The sequence below is a fragment of the Pseudopipra pipra genome, chromosome 15 (genome assembly GCF_036250125.1).
Source record: "Pseudopipra pipra isolate bDixPip1 chromosome 15, bDixPip1.hap1, whole genome shotgun sequence".
NCBI classification, from domain to species: domain Eukaryota; kingdom Metazoa; phylum Chordata; class Aves; order Passeriformes; family Pipridae; genus Pseudopipra; species Pseudopipra pipra.
This window is the reverse complement of record NC_087563.1, coordinates 12,085,664-12,104,315: the sequence shown is the minus strand read 5'-3', so window position 1 is coordinate 12,104,315 and position 18,652 is coordinate 12,085,664. Positions and strand designations below refer to the sequence as shown.

Genomic DNA, 18,652 nt, shown 5'->3' with positions numbered 1-18,652 from the left:
ACTGGTTTAATTTTACCTCCCAATGCTAAGGGAAGGCTGGATGTGAATTCATTTCTGCTGAGGTCGGTGGCCTGAGTCAATGACTTCATGGCCTGAGCTGGGACAGGAGCTGGGTAGGTGACAACTGAGGGCACTGAGGGCAGTGGGAACACTGCCAGCCCTTGGGGCTGCTGTAGGTCCAAACCAAACCCTGCATTGCAGCTGTGAGCACTAAAACCCCACGGAAATGCTAATCAAGGGACTGTGACACTAATGTCAATGTACCTTAGGCAACCATGCAGTATTCATAAATGCATTTATGTATTGTAGCTCTTAAATTCATAGGACTTCAGGACCTTGTCCAATTTGCTATAAATGTGACACTTTATGTAAAGGGTCAGAAGAATGACAGTGAGTACTCACTCATGACTGGTACCTTATCCATATGTAGTGTATGACAATTCTGCTGTCATAGCTGAGTTAGGATGGTTCTTCTAAAGCAAAAAGACTTTGCCATTAGCAAAAGCAGAGGTCCTAATAGTGACTATACATCTGTATCCATTCTCCGAGTTTCTTTGTGGGGTTTTTTTGGTTGTTGGTTTGCTTGAAGTTTTTATGCTTTTTGAAGTGTATTACCCAGTTGTCAGTGAAATGGGTAGCTAAAGAGTACAAAGAATTGTTAACAGTAAAGGAAGTCATAAAAAGGAGAAGCCAGTAACTACTAGAATATGTGTAAGGCCTCTCCTAAGTATTCGTTTTTTAAGAACTACGTATGTGGAAGAGTGGTTTGTATTTGGTTATCTCAGTCTTGTGCTGTCAAACAACTGTATTTTAAGAGGGTTTCTTTTTCTCCTTTTTAAATTGCACAAACAAAACAGTTGAAGGCATAAGACTAAAAATACTGTCTGCAATATACAGTATGGCAAAGTGATGGCCAATAAAAAACCCTCCCTAGAAATTGCTCCAAAGTTAGAGATTCCAGTGGAACTCGGGGAGATGTCAGGTTAGTTCACATCATACTTAGTTTGCAAATGCAATGAAAGTTAGCTTTTGTAGGCATAAGATGTTCACATATGCACACAAATACACACACACTCATATGCAGTTGTTTACAACAAAAGCCAATTTTCTTTATATTTGTTGGCTTTAAGTTTCACATTGCAAAAGAGAGTAAACAAAGACCAAAGATTTCAAGAAATCCATCCCTCTCTGGTTGCCCTCACACCTGAAATGCATTAACTTTAATGGTGCTTTTTTTTGAACTGGGAAGGAGAAATACAGGTGTATCATAAAGCTACATTTGAGAGAGTAAAGTGGCAGGAAGTCTCTAACTTGGTTAATGGAGAGAAGAGGAAATAATGTGAAAAATCCTGAAATGTGTGCAGAGAACAAGGTTATCTGAAATCTGAAATGGGAAGAAATAGCCCAGAACCAAAAGACATAATCCTGGGCTGAAAGTATACATAAACTGAGTAAATGGTGCTGGCTGTTCACTTACCTCCACTTGAGCATTAGCAGATCAGGAGCTCCAGTGGCTGCTCAGTGAAGAAGAGTAACTGCTGTAATGATTTCATTTTAGAAGTACATACAGTAAAAACAAAACAAAACAAAACAACAACAAAAAAAAAAAAAAAAAAAAAAAAAAAAAAAAAAACAGAACAAAAAAAAAGTCAGAGGCTGTACTCTTTTTTATGGCTGACATTTTAAATTTTGAAATGTCATCATCCAGAATTCAACCCCAGCAAGCACAGGGTGTGTTCCTGCCAAGCTTTGCCAAGCCCTGCTTTGGTGCTTTTCGAACGTGAAAATAGCAGCCTTTTTATTGCCCTTGCTGTTGAGGAGCATGATCCTGGCAAGAGTTCCATTTTAACCTTTTTTCCTCAGTTCTGAAATCGCTGTGTAATGTTTTGGTAGCTGATGTCCTGCTGTACCTGCACCTGGGTGCAGTAACCAGCAGTCCCCGAATCCGCATCGTGTCACATCTCGGTCCCACAGAACCCCAAAACCTGTGTGTAGCAGTGGCAGTGTGGTGAAATTCAGGACTATTAGGTCAATTCTGTGTGGCAGTTGCTGTTTTCATAGCTCATGTAGCCAAGTTTATGGCTGTGAGTGGAGCAAGGTTAAAAACACCGATGTGGTGCTGATGTTATTCAACTGAGAGTGGAGTGAATTAAACAAAGGCAGGTAGGAGTGAAAGGGAAGAAATGGTGAGACATCATCCTAATCACAGTAATGCAGCCAACTTCTCTGTGTCTTTGCACTATTATACTTTAAATTAATAACATCCACTTTACTAAATACAGTAGCAATTATGCTTGATCATATGCACAGTTGGAATTGCTGTCACTGAAACCACTTACAGCTTGGGCTGTTCAGGGTTGCTGGAGTGTTTTTTCCGTCCACAATAACCACAGTGGCTTGGGGCTTGGATGGAAATTGTTGTAAATAGCTTGTATTTAGAAAGCTTTTAAGTCTGCTGTGGTTGAGAAGCCCGTGGTTATGCACATACAGCCCTGAGGGTTTATCATTTCATCCTCTCCTGTCCTGCCACTTGAATTGTATTGTGCCCTTGTGAAAAGCAACACACTGTTTAAAGAATACAGGAAAAGCTGCAGGATTTTTATCCAAAACGAGATGAAAATATAATCTTGGGGCACCACTGAGATTTCCCATCCAAGTCACTTTAAACTAGAGGTGCAAGTCCCTTAAAAATTAATTTGCTACAAGTGTAATTCCTGTGGGAAAGTTAGCACTGGTGTCACTCCCAGGAAATGTCTTACCTTACTGCAGCTGGAAGCCACGGGGTGGCTGGGATTTTCTGCCACCATTCAGTAGTGATGGGCTGCCTGTTCACAGGAAGCCAGATTTCTATTGAGGCAAATCGTCTCCATGGTTTGAGCTTTTGTTAGCTTTTAAGTGGTATCAAAAAATAGTAAGGATACGTCCACTGTGAAGTGACATGTAATTGTGTGTTTGCCTCACATTTAGTTGGTTAAAACTTTCTGCCAGGAAAATATCAGAAGGAGAAATTTGTGTGAAAATGTTACATTTACATTGTGCTACAAAATGCTTCAGATAACAACATGCAGCTTTAGTTAAACAGTCTTTTCTTCTGAGATTAAAAAGGACTCCTTGGAGTCTGTCATCGGGTCCTACCCAAATGGAAAGTCTTACCATTTCTAACATATTTGCCATTATAGGAACAAGCCCATTGCAAAGCACAGGCCATGTGCAACTTTGCATGTAACAGGAATTTTAAATTGCTTTGTTCTCACGTTTTTCCCCCATTCAAAGGCTTAAATGCCAATAGGAGATAAAGCACTCTGAAACATACTACTGCTATTTGCATTATCACTTTCTAAAGCAATGTAGTTTCCTTGGTCTTTTAAAAATTTCCTCATAATGGAGTCCTTGAAATATCTTGAGGCAGGCTCATGCTGGAGAGCAAAAGAATAATTATTTGTGGGTGGTGCTATTTTTGTTGAAGCTTGGATTGTAGTTGAAAAAAATGTTGCTATCAGAGTTTCTCCCACACTTACTTAGCTGCAAACACCACCACCCCCCAACACCATGGCTAGATCTCTCTAGGGTGGCTGCCTTAGGGCAGGGAGTTAGCTCCTACACTAAGCCACAGCCTGAAAATTTTGTCTTCATCCAGGTCTTCCTCTGGGCTTGTGTGCTTGATATCAGTGCTGTCATGGATGTAACAGATAACAAAACACTTGGGCAGTTTTAGTGATTTTAGAGATGATACAAATTATGTGTGTCTGCAGTCTGAGGGGTATAAATAACACTGGTAGTCATTGGGTGCTGTTCTAACAAGCCTTTGGCCACCCTGAGAGCAGTAACTCCTGAAGGTGAAGCCGAGTAGCTCTTAAAGCCACCTCTGCTTTGTCCCATTAATACGTGTACAGCATCCAAGGGGATGCCATGGGGATGGTTGCAGTGGTTGCAGAGTGGCTTCCACAGGGTGGGAGCTGCTGGAGGAATTCGCTTTCTTGTCCCTTTTTGTGGGTTGTCAGAGCAAGAACAGAAGTTAGGATGAACAAATCTTACCCTTGCTCAGCCAAGTAAGAATGTGCCAGAAACCTCATAAAGGGCAGATCTGAGCAATTATTGTCCCCTGTGCTTATTGGAGATGGGTTAAGTTGACAGCATTCACACCTGGATTCCTCCCTAGGTCAGAGCTTTTCCTGAGCTGTGACCCAGGTCTTGGTCTGGATCTTCACTGTGCAGTAGTTTGGGAGCAGGGAAGGGATTGACAAGCTGGATCTGATTCAGATCCATATAGGTTTTGGTTTAGGGCTTTCTTTTTTTTGCCCACCCCTTATTTGAATTAGTTTCCTTGTGAGCAAATGCCAATAGAGTTGTCAATATTCACCCAAAAAATGCTCCATGTAGGTAGAGCCAACAGAGGAACAACATTCAGTGTGAGTTGAACCAAACCCCTGTTCATCTACAGCAGTAGCATAAAAGGCATGACCCATAAGCTATAGCAGTTTTCATCTGTGATGGTAAAACACTTTGTCTGACCTCTACTCTGAAAACCACCAATGACCTTGATCATGTAAACAGGACAAAATGAATTTAAAGTCTTATCACAGTTCTCATTAAGAAATTTGGATTTGTTTGGCTTTTTTCTTTTTAATTTATGTATGTGTGTGGTTGTGTGGGAAAATATAAAGCTTTTTTGTATCAATAACATCAATCCTTGCACACTCTATGCAAAATTTTGTAAGCATTGCAATAATGCTATGAATTACACAAGGAACTATTTTAACTTTATTACACTTTCTGTATAAAAAAAAAGTTTGTATTTAAATGATTTCAACTGCAATCTTGTAAAATATATTAATAAAATAATGATTGTTAAGAAGGAAAGAGATGTTGAGGGTTTTTTGTTTGTTTGTTTTAATGTGACAAACACGAGTTAGACCTCAAACTTTCATATGTCTGTAAGATGTGGATAGGATCTGTTCTGTATATCCATAGGATATACAGACTGGATCACAATAGCAATCCATTTCACAGGATCAAGTAACTGGATATTCGTGCCAAAAATGGTGTAGAGGATGGAATGAGAATCTCTCTGAATGGCTGTCTGAGGAAAACCTGTCAACAACAAAACAAAAGATCTTGCCTTTGGGGGAAGTTGAGTCTTGCTTAGTTTTGCAGAAATTGTCCTGGCATTAGAGACTCACAGCCCAGAGGTTGCAGGCATTGAGGTCCTGCCTGAGCATCACAGACCTCTCAAAGAGCATCACTTTCTGGTGGAAGGGATCTGGTGCTGCTTGTGCTCCAAACCAGCAGGAACTCCAGGTTTTCCAGCCTAGAAGGGACCAGAGTGCAGGTGCACCCATCTGGGAATGAGCTTCCACCTGTACACAGTGTAGGGAGCACAGGCTCAAGTCTGCCTGCAGAAAAATAATAATTATATTAAATATAATTATTTTTAAAAAATCTAGCAGCACGGGCAAATTCACAGAAAGCCTCTTGGAAACCTCTGGCTGCTTTAACAATCCATCACTTTTATTTTAATTGGCCAACTAATCAGCTGCTCGTGGGTGACTCTGCACATGCCAGACAATCACTTCTGAGGGCGTTTTGCGGGAGCTGGGTTTAAAATCTGAATTTGTTTGCCCTGGATTTTGTCAGTAAATGAGAGCATTGATTGAGGCTCATTATCTGAACAAACAGCAAGAATTCAATCCTGCTGAAAAGATGTGCGTGCCTTCCGAGTGCATGGAGAGAACGAGCCCAGTCCTTGCTGCTGGAACACGGCCAGAATCCAGGCTGTAGGAATACTTGTTTACCAGTTTGCAGGGTCTACTGTTTACCAGGCTCCAAATAAGTTCCCTCAGTACTGTTGGGTGGACATGCACAGTCTTTTTGTTGCTCACTGGGTTTTGGACTGTTTGCACTTTATAAAAAAAAAGACATCTTTCAGCTGAACATCAGCTGCAGTTCTTGGCCTGAATTTGGAATTTCTAGTAAACTGACAATGAAATAATTCATGAATTAACCCCCATTAAGAAGCATGTTGGCAGGAACTTCCCAGCATCCACATGAGTTGCAGCTCTGTGTAGCTGCACAGGCAGCACCAGCACTGCCATGGCAGCCACTGCCCAGGTCCTTCCCCAGCACAGGAAAACCCCTCATCACCTACCTCTGAATGTGACGTGATTTAAGCAGTGAGTAGTTCTGTAACAGCCTGAACAGGAACATACTTGCAGTGCCCCCATGCTGGAAATGCTAAGTGTGGTACTCACTATTTTAAAAGCCTGGGAATATGTAGTTTAAAAATAAAAAAAAAAATTTAAAAAAAAAATTGTCTTTCAAAATCAACTCCTGGGAGAATTATCAAAATGTAATTTCTTTCCTTTCACTTTTTAAGAAGTAATTCCAAATTTTTTCTTGCTTTCCTTTCTACCCCGACAGGTAATGGTTTCTTTTTTTCATCTTAAATAGAAAATAGGAAAGATTGAACCAAGCAAAAGAAGAATTACCAAGAAAAGAATCACTAAGATAAAATGAGTCCGTTTCATACTCTGTAAAATGAAAACAACTTCAACAGTTTAAAATTTTATGTGCAGCTGTGTTTTCATATTTTTCATCTGAGTCCAGTACAGACAAGTTGCTGCTGCTGAAGTTCAGTTGTTAAATCAGGGTGATTATTTTTATTTTTATGAACAGTGACCAGAAATCAGTGAGAAGTATCTGGTTTTAACAGTTTTTCTCCAGTGCTATGACCTTGATTCTTCTCTCCTTAAGCTGAAGAGAAAAATCCTCCTCAATTTAGTGATGAAGATTCAGACCTAAATAGCTCCAGTGCCAAATGTATCCCAGAGGAAAATTATATGGCCTCATTTAATAGAGAAAAAGCAAGAAGTCAGGGCAGCAGCTAGAAGTTGGCTCTTTTCTGCAGTCATTTTAGGATAAAAAGCAGAATGTAAGTAGTCTTTAAATATTTGATTCACACTATCAGGCTATTGTAATATACATTACTGATATGATCTGCACTTATTAAAATTGGGGCTTGTGAATAGCCCTTCACATAACAGCTCTGCTTCAGGCCATCACACAGCCAGGCCTGTGTATCATCAGCTCTGGTATTTTCCCTTTCACACCTACGTGGGCATTTTTTTTACCCTATTTCTAGGCTTTGCTTTCAGTCTCCTAAGCAGCACAGCAATGCAGGCAAAAAGCTGCCTCCTTGCTGAGGAATGCACATGACCATCTGCTTTGCTCCATTCAGTGGGTGCATGTAGGGAGCAGGAAGGCACAAAACACCTCTGATATGTCTGGAATAACCTCCTTTAGCTTGTTTTCTATTCCAACCACCATAGCACACAGCTTCAGGGCAGAGCTGTCAGCAGCCCAGGCTCCCCCTTGGAGCCCCCATTCCCACCTCTCCTTCCTCCACACTGCCTTGACTCAGCAGTGCTGGGTTAATGGTTGGACTCAGTTTCAGAGGTCTTTTCCAACCTTAATGATTCTGTGACAGCCCTATTCCCATACCACCCCCTGATTCAGACTGTGAAACATAACCCACAAGTACACAGGGGACAGTAAGACCACAGTGCTGCTCAGCAATTCAGCACCTTTTCAAACAAAAAATATGTCCGTATTACCTGGCCTAAACTCTACCTACAACTTGAATTGAGCAGCTGAGAGCTCCAAGCCAGCCAAAGGATGCTGAACACAACTGAGATGGGATTTTACTTGCTGAATGTGGGTCTTACATCTGCTTTGCCAGTCTGGGGAGACAAGAAAACCAAAAAAGATAAGACAAAAAAAACCCCAACCCAAAGCTCTTTTACATATTTTACATATTTATACAGCATTTAATGCTCTTTGGGGAACAAATCAAAGAAGTCCCAGAGCCAAAATAAGCAGTGTTAAAGCTGACCCTGGTTCCAGAGAGGACCATGTTTACTGTAATACCCGCCCAAAAAACATAACCTGCCTTTGAAAACCAGGATGATGGAAAACTTCTCATTGCTTTCCAGTATCACCTAGCTTAGGAATAATAAGTGACTGACTGGGAAGTGTGAGAGTGTGTGAATGTGTGTGCGTGTGTGTGTGTGTGTGTGTGTATCCTCCTATGGGAGGAGACGCATTTCTAAATAATGTATTGATTTTGTGTCAGTTGTAACAACTCCCAAAAGCATTTGGGTATTACAATATTACAATCTCAAAAGAGTTTTTGCAACACAATAATCCTGAACAATAATAACTAAATTTGAAAATAACTGTTATCTGCTAGAAAGACATTAAAACATCTATAGTGGAACCATCAGGCTGTAAATGCTGTGGAAGGTCTGCACACATACACATGATTAACACAGAAAAAAGAAAGGAGAAAAGCACTTCCAAGAAAACCCACAACCTACCACCTACACGATGAACTTTTAAGCACAGAGTGCAACGTCCAATGAATTATTTATGAATTAATTTCCAGTGAACAGTTTAGCAGTCAAAGGAAACACAAACAGGCAGCACAGCCCTGCCTGGGGTGATGGCAGGGGACACGGGAGTGCTGTTCCTGTGGCAAGAAGACATTTAGCAGTGTGCATGATGAGTTGCACACTAATAAAGTTTAAGACAAGAATTCAATTCCTTGCAAACGCCAAACTGGTGCACTAATATCCCAGCACAGCCTGTGACCTCACTTGCACACTGCAGTGGCACGTGCCATCGCTCAGGCAGTGCTGGGTCACAGGCAATTTGTCCCTACCACACCGGTTTTCTGCTAACCTAAAATACATGTACAGTCAGCTGCTGCTTAAGGCTTACGATGGAACAACGAAATCAGGAGATATAAAGGCCACATCCTGCTTTTAAATTAATTTTTTATAGGCAGGCTGTAAAACGGGCTGTCCCTGCCTAATGCTGGAATGGGCTCTGCACTGAGGGCTCCACACCAGCAGTGGCCTTTAGAGTGGCATTAAGTTAATGCCTTTGTGGGTCTTTTTTCTTCTCCTATGCTGAGATCCCTCATTTGTCTGCGGCTGCAGCCAAGGCACAGTCCTGCTGCTGGGCACTGTGCTGTGTGCCAGGCTCTCAGGCTAACACACTGCTGTGTGTTACTCTCTGTAACACAAACGTGGATCATTGACATAAACAAACATGGGTGGATTCCTGAATTGCATTCAGTAGCTCCTGGGACAGGGGAGGTGTTGGAGCTAATAGGAGAACAGAATTAGGAGAGGCTTGGGAGAACCCAAAAGCAGAGTAGACAGGTTGGCCTGGACTGGGCTGTTCTGAGCCTGCTGCAGCTCCTGTGGCATTGCCAGGCACAAGCTGTGCTGGGTCACAGTTACTTGTGCAAATAGAGCAGCAGGCAATTCTCAGCACAGCTTCTGGCTGCTGCAGTTTGAAGAGCTTAAAATGCTTTTTTCTTTTTCATTAATTTCCAAAGCAACTCCAGAGTCCTGCCTGGTTCCAGGAGAGGGCATGAGATTGCTGTTCCCCTTAAAACATGTTCTTCTGAGCATGGTTTAGCTCACTTCCCACACTGACTTTGGTAATGGTCACTTTTCTAAGTTATACGAATCCCAGCTGCCCTTAACCCTGGCTGTGCCCCTGTCCAGAAACACAGTGTGGCAGTGCACAGTTGTGCCAGCCAGGTGGGGAATGGGGTTTTTTTGGCAGTGCCATGACAGAAACCCTGTGTCTAGGCAGCCAGTTTTTCTGTGGGAAGAGCAGCATCACATTCCCTGGTAAGTCTGACTCACACTTGTGCAGGCTCTGCACGATGAGGTGAAGCCATGATATCTCAAGTGAGAAGCTGCCCTTTGTCCTGTCTTCCACCAGCAAGACTGAAGACAAAAGCAAAAAGATGCTGTGATAGTTTAAAGAAGTTGACATCATCTGAGCTTAGGAACCATGTGAAACATTTAAGACACCTTCACAGTTCAGACTCTGCTCAGACTTTGCCTGTTGGGAGGATGGTGTTTCCCTCACAAAGTGAGCAGACCAGGCAGAGTAGCCAAGAACAGCAGAGTCATGAAATTATTTTCCTGGATTTTGCCTTTTTCTTCCTTTCTCTTTCCTCTGTTGACTTCTGGACCCAAATCCTTTTCCACATCCATTAAATCAAGCACTGAGTGGGACAAGCCAGATAAGCACAATGTGCCAAGGAGAAACATGGTTTTTTGCATTTTGCAGAACAAGGACACTGCACATAGCACTTGTATCACAAAGAGGTAGGAGCATGGTGAGCCAGATGGAAGCTCGTGGGGCTCACAGATCCCAGAGGTGAGAGGTAGGTAGACACAGGTACCAGCTTCTTGCAGTGACTGATGGATCTTAATTGTCACTTTTTCCCCTCTCACACAAGAAGACATTTGTAGCACCTAACAAGTGTCTGTCTGGGGTTTGCGGATGTCATTTATTACTGATGTAAGAGCTGCCTCTGTTAGTCATGACATTTTAAGACACACTCACTGCCATACCTCTTCCTTTCTTCAAGATGATGATGGAAGAGAGCAAAAATGACAGCAGAAATATTGAAAGCTCTCCAACTCTAGAGAAAGTTCAGGAAATTCCTACTGAAATCAGTAGGTGTTCTGTCAACATATAGATTTTCACTCACATTTTTAAGAGATGGAACAGCCACCTTAAAATGAAAGGGCCAAAGTTTGGCATGATATGAATGACAGTTCGGATCCAAAGTCATCCAAACTGTAGGCCAATTTGGCTCAGGAGAATTGATGTGGGCTAATCCCTTCTTGAGAAATACAAGGCTAAAACAGCCACCAGGGTCAAAAGAGGAAGGCTAAAAATAAATAAATTAATTATTAATAACAATAAGTATCATCACCATCTGAGAGCTACTGCCCTCAGAATAATATTTTCATTCCTGCTTTGTATGAGAACTGCCAAAAGGACTTTAAGATAAGCCTTAGAAGGTGCAGGAATGGAGTTGTCAGGCAATTCAGGGTAAACAATTCAATAAATTACAGTGAGTTATTCGCAATTAAAAAACATTTATAAGCTGATAAATTTCATTACGTTGCATGGCCTATATAAAGTGACCTCTAATTGCATATTAAAGAAGGACCTGTCTTTTTATGTTTTCATCTCACCACATAAAAAATAATTAGGCGAGGAGCACATTGCCCAGACCAGCCCAGCAGGCAGCAGGCTGAGAGCTGTCATGCACATCTTCCAGCCCTTTGGGCTGCAGCAGAAAACCGGATGCAACAGGAAAAAAATGCAGCAGGCTTGGGGACCACTGGGAAACTGAGTTACTCCACCAGATGCAGAGCTGATCTGATGCTGCAATGGCTGTGGTGTCATGTGCACCAGAAGTCACTGCCAAGCTGTCATAAAGTTACATGGACTCCAGCAAATAGCTTTATCTGACCTGACCATAATTACTCACTTAATTTATGAGAGCAGTCAGGACTTCAGGGTATTGTTGTTTTAGTGTTGACATCTACACCTGAACAAAAACATTCAACACCATGATGACAATACCTAGGTTGCAAATCCAGAAACATTCTGGTAAATCTAGAAGCAATTGTTCTTCAGTCAAATCTAGAAAAGAATTCAGTCCTTGGAGGATATCACGATGGAGTGACACTGGAACTGTCCTGGCTTATTTGGGTTTGCTCTATGCAGAGATTAAGTCACATGTAATGATCTTGTAAAATGCAGTTGGTTGCAGTTAGATAAATGGCCAATTCTAAATGATCCTTGCTGAACTACGAAGTCTAGCAGGCAGTGATTTCTCACTTTGGAATTTTCTACACGACTCAAGATTTCTCACTCTTGGAATTAATCATATCCATGAGAAATTAAACACGGTGCATTGGTCTAGTGGCAATTTCTGTGGCTTCCCTCAACCCCAGAAGCCAAGTGGAGTCTCCTGGGGTAGTTTGCTCAAAGTGGAAAAGACTTAAAAGCTGATGGTTTTCACTACAAAAAAAAAACCAAAAAACAAACAAACAAACAAAAAACCCACACACATCGAACTTGGATGAAGTTTAACACAATCCCTTGCTTACACAAAGTGCACAGAAACTCAGAAACACAGCACAGGAAAGACAGTCATCCTCACCCAAACACCAGTAGACAAACCTCTTGCTCAGCACAAGTCAGGCTGTGATTCAGGCACATGCACCTTCTTGGCATGGCCTTGCCCAGGCAGCAGCACCCCTGGGCTGGTGCTCACAGACCTCCCTGCCCTGCCCTGTTCCTCCCTGTGAGTAATGAAAACTCGGAGCCAGGGTGGGGAACTACAGGACTTTAACATAACAACAGGTCAACTAACAGGCACTAGAAGCCTGTTGTGACAAGAAAAAGACCTGTCTGCATTAGGCTGCTAACAACTAGCTTTAACTTGCATTTTCCAGGAAACACCATTTCAGTCTGAGCCTCTTAGGAAGCTGACGACTTCAGCAAAAATCCCTTCAAACGGGAAAGCTTAAGCAAAAAGATGGCTGAAAGAATGGCGATGAAATCTTATTTCCTGGTCCAGAAATGCCAAGGATAGGACTGATTTCAGCAGGAACAACCACATACCTGAGGAGGAGCAGATGTTTCTGCAGTGGCCACTGGTAGGCTGCCAGGCGGCTCCCTCTCGGGGGGCACAGCCGTGCCAGCAGGATGGGTTTTCTGTTCACCAGCAGGAGATAGATTTGGGGGTGGATTTTAAACATGCTGCACAGAGAGGAATTCCTGGAGGAATTAAAGCTTTTCCTTTTCTGGCCCTGGAGCTGCTGTTCAGGACTTCACCCAGTTTTCAGATAGAAGGTTGTTCTGCCTCGAGTGAGAGTTTAAAAGTGTCAGAAGAAAAAGAAGGTCCCTTCAGGCATGCCAGTTATTTTAAAGACAAGGTGTGCTGGAGGAGTCAGGGTTGCATATGGAAGTCAGAGATGAGATTGGAAAAGCCCTTTCTTCCATTTAGATTCAAGACCATACTGAGGCACTTCAGTTATTGGTTGGGAAAAGGCTGCACAAATTATAGAGGAGGTGTTGGTAATTCACTCACTGGAGCACAAGCTCTGCCAGTGGCATCATTTGGATGTTTAAAGCCCTTGGCTCTAATTGTAGCATGGCCATGCTTGAATAAATAGTGCTAGGATTACAGTTATTGTGGAAAATGGGATGGATTATGTCCCAGTTTGCCTGAGAGAGGAAGCTAGTCCTGGCTCTGCTGGACAGGGGAGCTGGCAGAGCAAGCCTCTAACATCCTGACATCTCTCTGCAATGATTTCCCTCAAGATGAGAGGGCTGATTAGGTGCAAAGGGAGAGGGAGGCTAAAGCAGACTGAAGCAACCCTTATGCACATGCTCTATTTAAATCCAGCTTTACAGAGCCTAAACTGATGGACTTGCAGTAAGTTCTGCGGGGGAAGGGGGAGAGGGTTGGAAAGCCAAGGACATCTGTGTCCTCCACTGAAGGGAGCAAGTCTCCAGGGGACCAGGAATACTTCCCACTCATGCAAAAAAATACCAGGATGGGAGTCTGACTACAGCAAGACTGTGCTACGAAGAGAATTCTCACACAACTTCTCTCTCGCCTTGTGGTATTCATCATCCATGCATTCAGTGAACCCCAGGTACTTGGCTCAATCCTGTAACAGGAAAAGCCACAGGCAGTGCTTGGAGATCTGGCCTTCCAGGAATTTATCTTTGTAGATAAGCCAGTTTTGAGCCTTTGGAAGAAACACTCTGATTGCTGCTAATTATTGATCTCTGAAGCCCAGGACATCTGCTGCTGCATGGCAGATGTAAAGACAGTGTCAAAATGGGACAACAGGGTTAGAAGAAAAGCAAATATCATCATTGTGATGAGAATTGGTATTTTGCCTGGCTAGTCCATCTTCTTTCATGCACAGAAAGATAAATTGTATGGGATGGCTCCCAGAAAAGACAATTCCTTCCCTTCCTCATTAATACTGAGAGTCAAGAGTTGAACACAGCAGACAAAACACATATAGAACTAATGCTGTGTTGGAACAACATCAAGCCTCAATCCATCTCTAGCTCTCATTTCCTTTCCCTTTCTGCCCAGATGGAGGATTCCCTGTGCTCTTGTGTTGGGGAGGAGGCAGAATCAACCACAGTTCTGTCCCTGCGATAACAACTCTCAAGAAATGACAGAGCTGGAGGCCTCCATCATTCAGACTTGGCTCATTCCAAAGGAAGGAAAATAACTTCACAATGGAGCAGCAGTAGGACAAACCAGCTATTTTTAGTATGGTTCTTAAGGAGAATTGAACACAAGTTTGAATTTAGCTCCTGTGTCCAAGAAACTTGTTACTTTCCCCAGAAGAAAGGCAGTCTGGGGAGATGAGTCCGAAATCACTGGTGCAGAAGATGCTCCATCCAGCATTGCTTTGTTCTGACTTTCTTTATCAAATGTTACTGTACTACTTCTGGTTTCTCCCTGGAGCACCTCCTGACGTGGAAGCCTGACACTGAGTAACAAACACAGTTGTGCCTTGCACTGGGTACTGAGATGCCGGGCACAGGGAACACCTGACAGGCAATGTTCTCAAGGTCTCTGTTAATTACCAATGTTTACTTAGCAAATAGCTGTTAAAATGTCTCAGTGCACCAACTTTTCTGGAACCACATTTTATTTCCTAGATGTTCAGCTGGCACAAGACTTACAGATGTATTCCTCTGATCATTTTTCCTCCAACTGGCAGAAGTTTGCAAATGTCGATTTGACATTCCCTGCAGTAGATTCTGCAGCCATCAGGTCAGACACCTCTGAGATGCAAGCAGTTGCTCTCCAAAATGATAAAGGCAAGCAAGTAACATGAATTCAATGTGGAACCAGCATTTTTCCACCCCCTGGCTAGACATGAAACCACTGTGAAGAGCAGCAGAGAGAGATGACGTCTGGTTGTACAGATACTAATCCTGAGGCTCATCTGAGTGAGTTCACTTTGCTGTAGCCCAAGAATTTAGAAAGATCTGAGTTACCTCCAAGGCAGAATTAACATCTGACATATAGTTAGGTAGGACAAAAGACCTGAGCTTCTCCATTCAGGGCTCTGAAACTGCCTGTCTGTGCCAATACCTCACACTCGTCTGTCAGAGCAGCCACTGGCTGGCACAGACCTGGAGGAGCTTCCTTGTAGGGGGAAATATTAATATTCAGCAAAGTGCCATTACTTCTGGCTTCTCACTGCAAAGTGGAACTCAGGCCAAACTTGCAAATTTTCAGTCTTTGGATAAAATTAGGCAGAGCAAACTATTTGAGGAAGATTGACTTTGAGATAAATGCATGAGGCGAGGGTCCAGGAAACCTTGTGCTTAGAACAATTCCATATAAGCCATTTAGTATGTCTGTTCTGGGATTAATAAAATTCTTGGGAGATTCTTCTCTTACTCTTAGTGAAATAATTAGCACAAAGAAGCTTCAGATAGCCTGAATACTGAATACTTTCCTAGTTCTAGTCCAGTATCTGTCATATTAGGAGAAATGCACATTTTCAGCCCTTTTGCAGGGGTCAACACAGAACCCTTCCATTTGCATCGTATCTGAGCACTACATAATGCAGAAGTTGTTTATCTAAAAGTCTTAGACAAAATGTGAGAAAAGCAGAAATTCAGGAAGAGAAGAAATTGAAAAGAGTCCACATGGTATCACTAGAAGATACCTGTAGCAGTTATCTTCTCCTGAATTCTTGCAGCTTGTATTGAGTTTTGAGACACCTATGAAGTGACAATCTGCTTCCCACCATGTCTTTCTACAGGCTTTTATACTATAGTCTCACTGAAACTTATAAAAGAAACCTACATTTACCTAGAACAATTATAAAAGGAATGATTCCTGATACCGTGGAAGCTGACCTCGTCAGATCATATAATTTTCATTGTCAGTTACAACCTATCGAGCAGTGACTTTAACTTCTATACACTGCTAAAAAGAAAAAGATGATCCCTCTTATAAAGGTGAACTTTGATTTCTAAAAGCTCATGCAGGTCGCTTTATTGTACAGGTCAATGCTTCCGTTTTCTGGATGAACATCAGTATCTGCACTGAACGAAGCTTTTGATCTCCTGTGCAGCTCTATGAAACCAAAGCACTTCATTATTCCCTCGGGAGGTTCCTAAACAAATGCAGCTGAAGATCATCACAATTCAATACACTGTTGCATTTCAGTGCAAATGGTGTTTTAATGGCTGAACAGCTTAAAAGCAGTTGTAAGCAAATGCTCTCACAAGCATCAGCTTTGTAGGCTCTGTTCTGTGGAGTAACCCCTTAGTGAAAGCTGCAAACCTTTGTCAGCCAGTGTACGTGGTGCTGAGTAAATAATAGATGGAAGATCCCAGTTCTGAGAGTAGGAGTGAAGGGAGGAGGTTGAGAAATTGTTGTCCTAGATGGTTGAGCTGCTTTTTTTCTGAGGACACCAGTGAAGAAATGTTGCAGTCTGAGGTGCAAATTGGCTCCCTTTAAACTGTCAAGAGAGATTCACACAGACTGTCTGGGAATACTGTCTAAGTCCCAGTCTGAGGGGATTATCTAGATTTTGGTAGGCAGAGAGTGACTGCCTTTACTGCAAAACCACTTTGATTTCATCTTTGGGCACGTCAGCGCAGTTCCCTCACGGACACAGTAATTTACCTGAGATACAGCTCAGAGAATAAAGTTAATATTGACTTAGGCCTGTCATAGAATGATCATAGGTTTAATCATTTAAACTCCCTAATCACTGCCTTCAGATGATTTAAAAAAAGAAAAGAAAAATCATAGTCAAGAACGGTTTTGTTAATCTTACTTGATTGTTAGCTGGGTAAAAATATAGATGGGAATTTTAAAAATCAGTTTCTGTCCTCTGTAATTAATGCCTGGGGAACAGATCTTCAGCAAATATTCATAGCAATGAAACATTTATAGACATGCTGCGCAGTTTACCTACTGATTTTCTAGCCGTGTTTCAGAACTAGTATCCAGGTCTCATTAGGCTACTCTGAAAACTCATGACCTGCACATCTTTAGAAGTATCATATAAAAAATTCTTTCAAATCATATAGCGGATGTGGTAGAAATGTATATTGTCTGGATTTCCAGTAATAAGTGAGATTTCATAATGAGGATCACAATTTATAGCTGCAAAATTTCTGTTGACTTCAAAGAAAACAGAATTCAGATCTCTGAAGCATTAGTACAGCAAATGCAAAATTCCTGCAAACGAGCAGCTCTCTGGGCAGAAGACTTCTAAAGCTATCTGCTTTAGTGTTTGGTTCCAAAGAAAGCCACGGGTGCAAAATCCTCCTGACTTGTAAAATACGTTTAACTGAACCAATCTGTCATCTATGCATCCTGCTTTATCTAACCAGTCTCTCTATTAGCTCTCATCACCATGGTACCTGAACTACTGCTGCTGGAGGTGTTATTCCAATTATTTTAGTGTAGCTGCTGACATGTAACCGTGAGCTTCTGTTAGGAAAATAATGCTCCAATTAGTTGCTCCTTCTTTGTCTAACAACGCAGAAAGTTACACTGTGAAGGATTGTTTCCAGAGCTTGCTCCCTGTGGTTATTTCTCCTCCTTTCTCTTATTGTTGCTTCTGTGATGTTGGCACAGAAGTTTGGCAGTCCCCAGTCTGAATCACATCTCAGAGTTCAAGCTATTTATGATAGTCAATACTAATCAAATACCTCCTATGTACAGTAGCCACTGCTCAGCTGAATTTCTTGCTTCTCCTGTGCTGACCCGATCTATGCAGGAGCCAGAGAAAGCAATTTCTTATGCATCCTGACTTCTAATTGAAACTGAAAACTCCTGAGAAGGAGAGCTGTAAATATACAGCAAGTCTGAAGAAACTGCTGTTTTGTGATCACGTACAAACTGCTTCTTTCCCAGCAGTTCTCAGGGATTGGGAATACATTTCATGACTGACAAAATATTTCATCCAGACATAGCACAAGAAAGAATTATAAACAACTTCAGAGGCTGTTCCCAAGCTACATCTTGGTATCTTCTAGCTTAAAAATCAGATATCTTGCTTAAGGTTGGGATAATCATCACTTCAGGCTTTTCACTGTGGACCCTCCTATCCCACCAGCAGTTGCAGTTACTTGTCAAGCTTGAAAGCAGCAGCTGGAAAACACCTTGTTCCATTTCAGCTCTGGTTTTCCAGAAAATGAACCAACAAGGAGGTAACAGGACTGAGGAGCAATGCCTCACCCAGCAGCAACCAGACAGACTTTCTCCTTGACTCACATCCTGTCTGACGGTGAACACACACTGCTGCCTCCCCCATGCTCAACCAGTGCTCCAAGTGAGGCATGGATCTGATCTGGGGAACGTAATTTGAAGCATCTTAAAGTAACCTGACTATGAAGACAAGGTGTAAAAGTGCTAAAGGTCTGTGTCAAGCAATTACCACTAAGCAACCATAGGTTGGTTGGGTTTTTTTAAGAAAAGGTTTTTCCTTCTCTCCACGGATTAAAATGCCTTTCCATGACAAACCAGCATTTTGTATATGCATGTGCACAAACACAAACACACATTGGTACTGGACCTCTAGGACTGAGATCCACCTGTGAGAAACCACTTGCAGAGTTTTCCAGTCAGACTCTCAGCAGAACAGCAAATAAAATCCATAAGATTCATCCCGATCACTGTGAGTCGTCTGGACAGTATCAGGGAAGAATACAATCATGATTCCTGCTGTAACAGAGCTCATTTAAAATCCAT

General features: G+C 42.1%; 1 protein-coding gene across 1 annotated transcript in view; it reads left to right on the top strand.

Annotated features, from left to right (window-relative positions):
• The window catches only part of SGCD (sarcoglycan delta), a 347,493-nt gene extending 329,046 nt beyond the window's left edge, over nucleotides 1-18,447 (top strand). The window contains exon 9 of the mRNA XM_064671961.1: nucleotides 18,079-18,447. Within this exon, the coding sequence (XP_064528031.1) occupies nucleotides 18,079-18,099 (21 nt within the window). The 3' untranslated portion in view covers nucleotides 18,100-18,447. The remainder of the gene's footprint in view (nucleotides 1-18,078) is intronic.
• The last annotated feature ends 205 nt before the right edge of the window (nucleotides 18,448-18,652 follow it).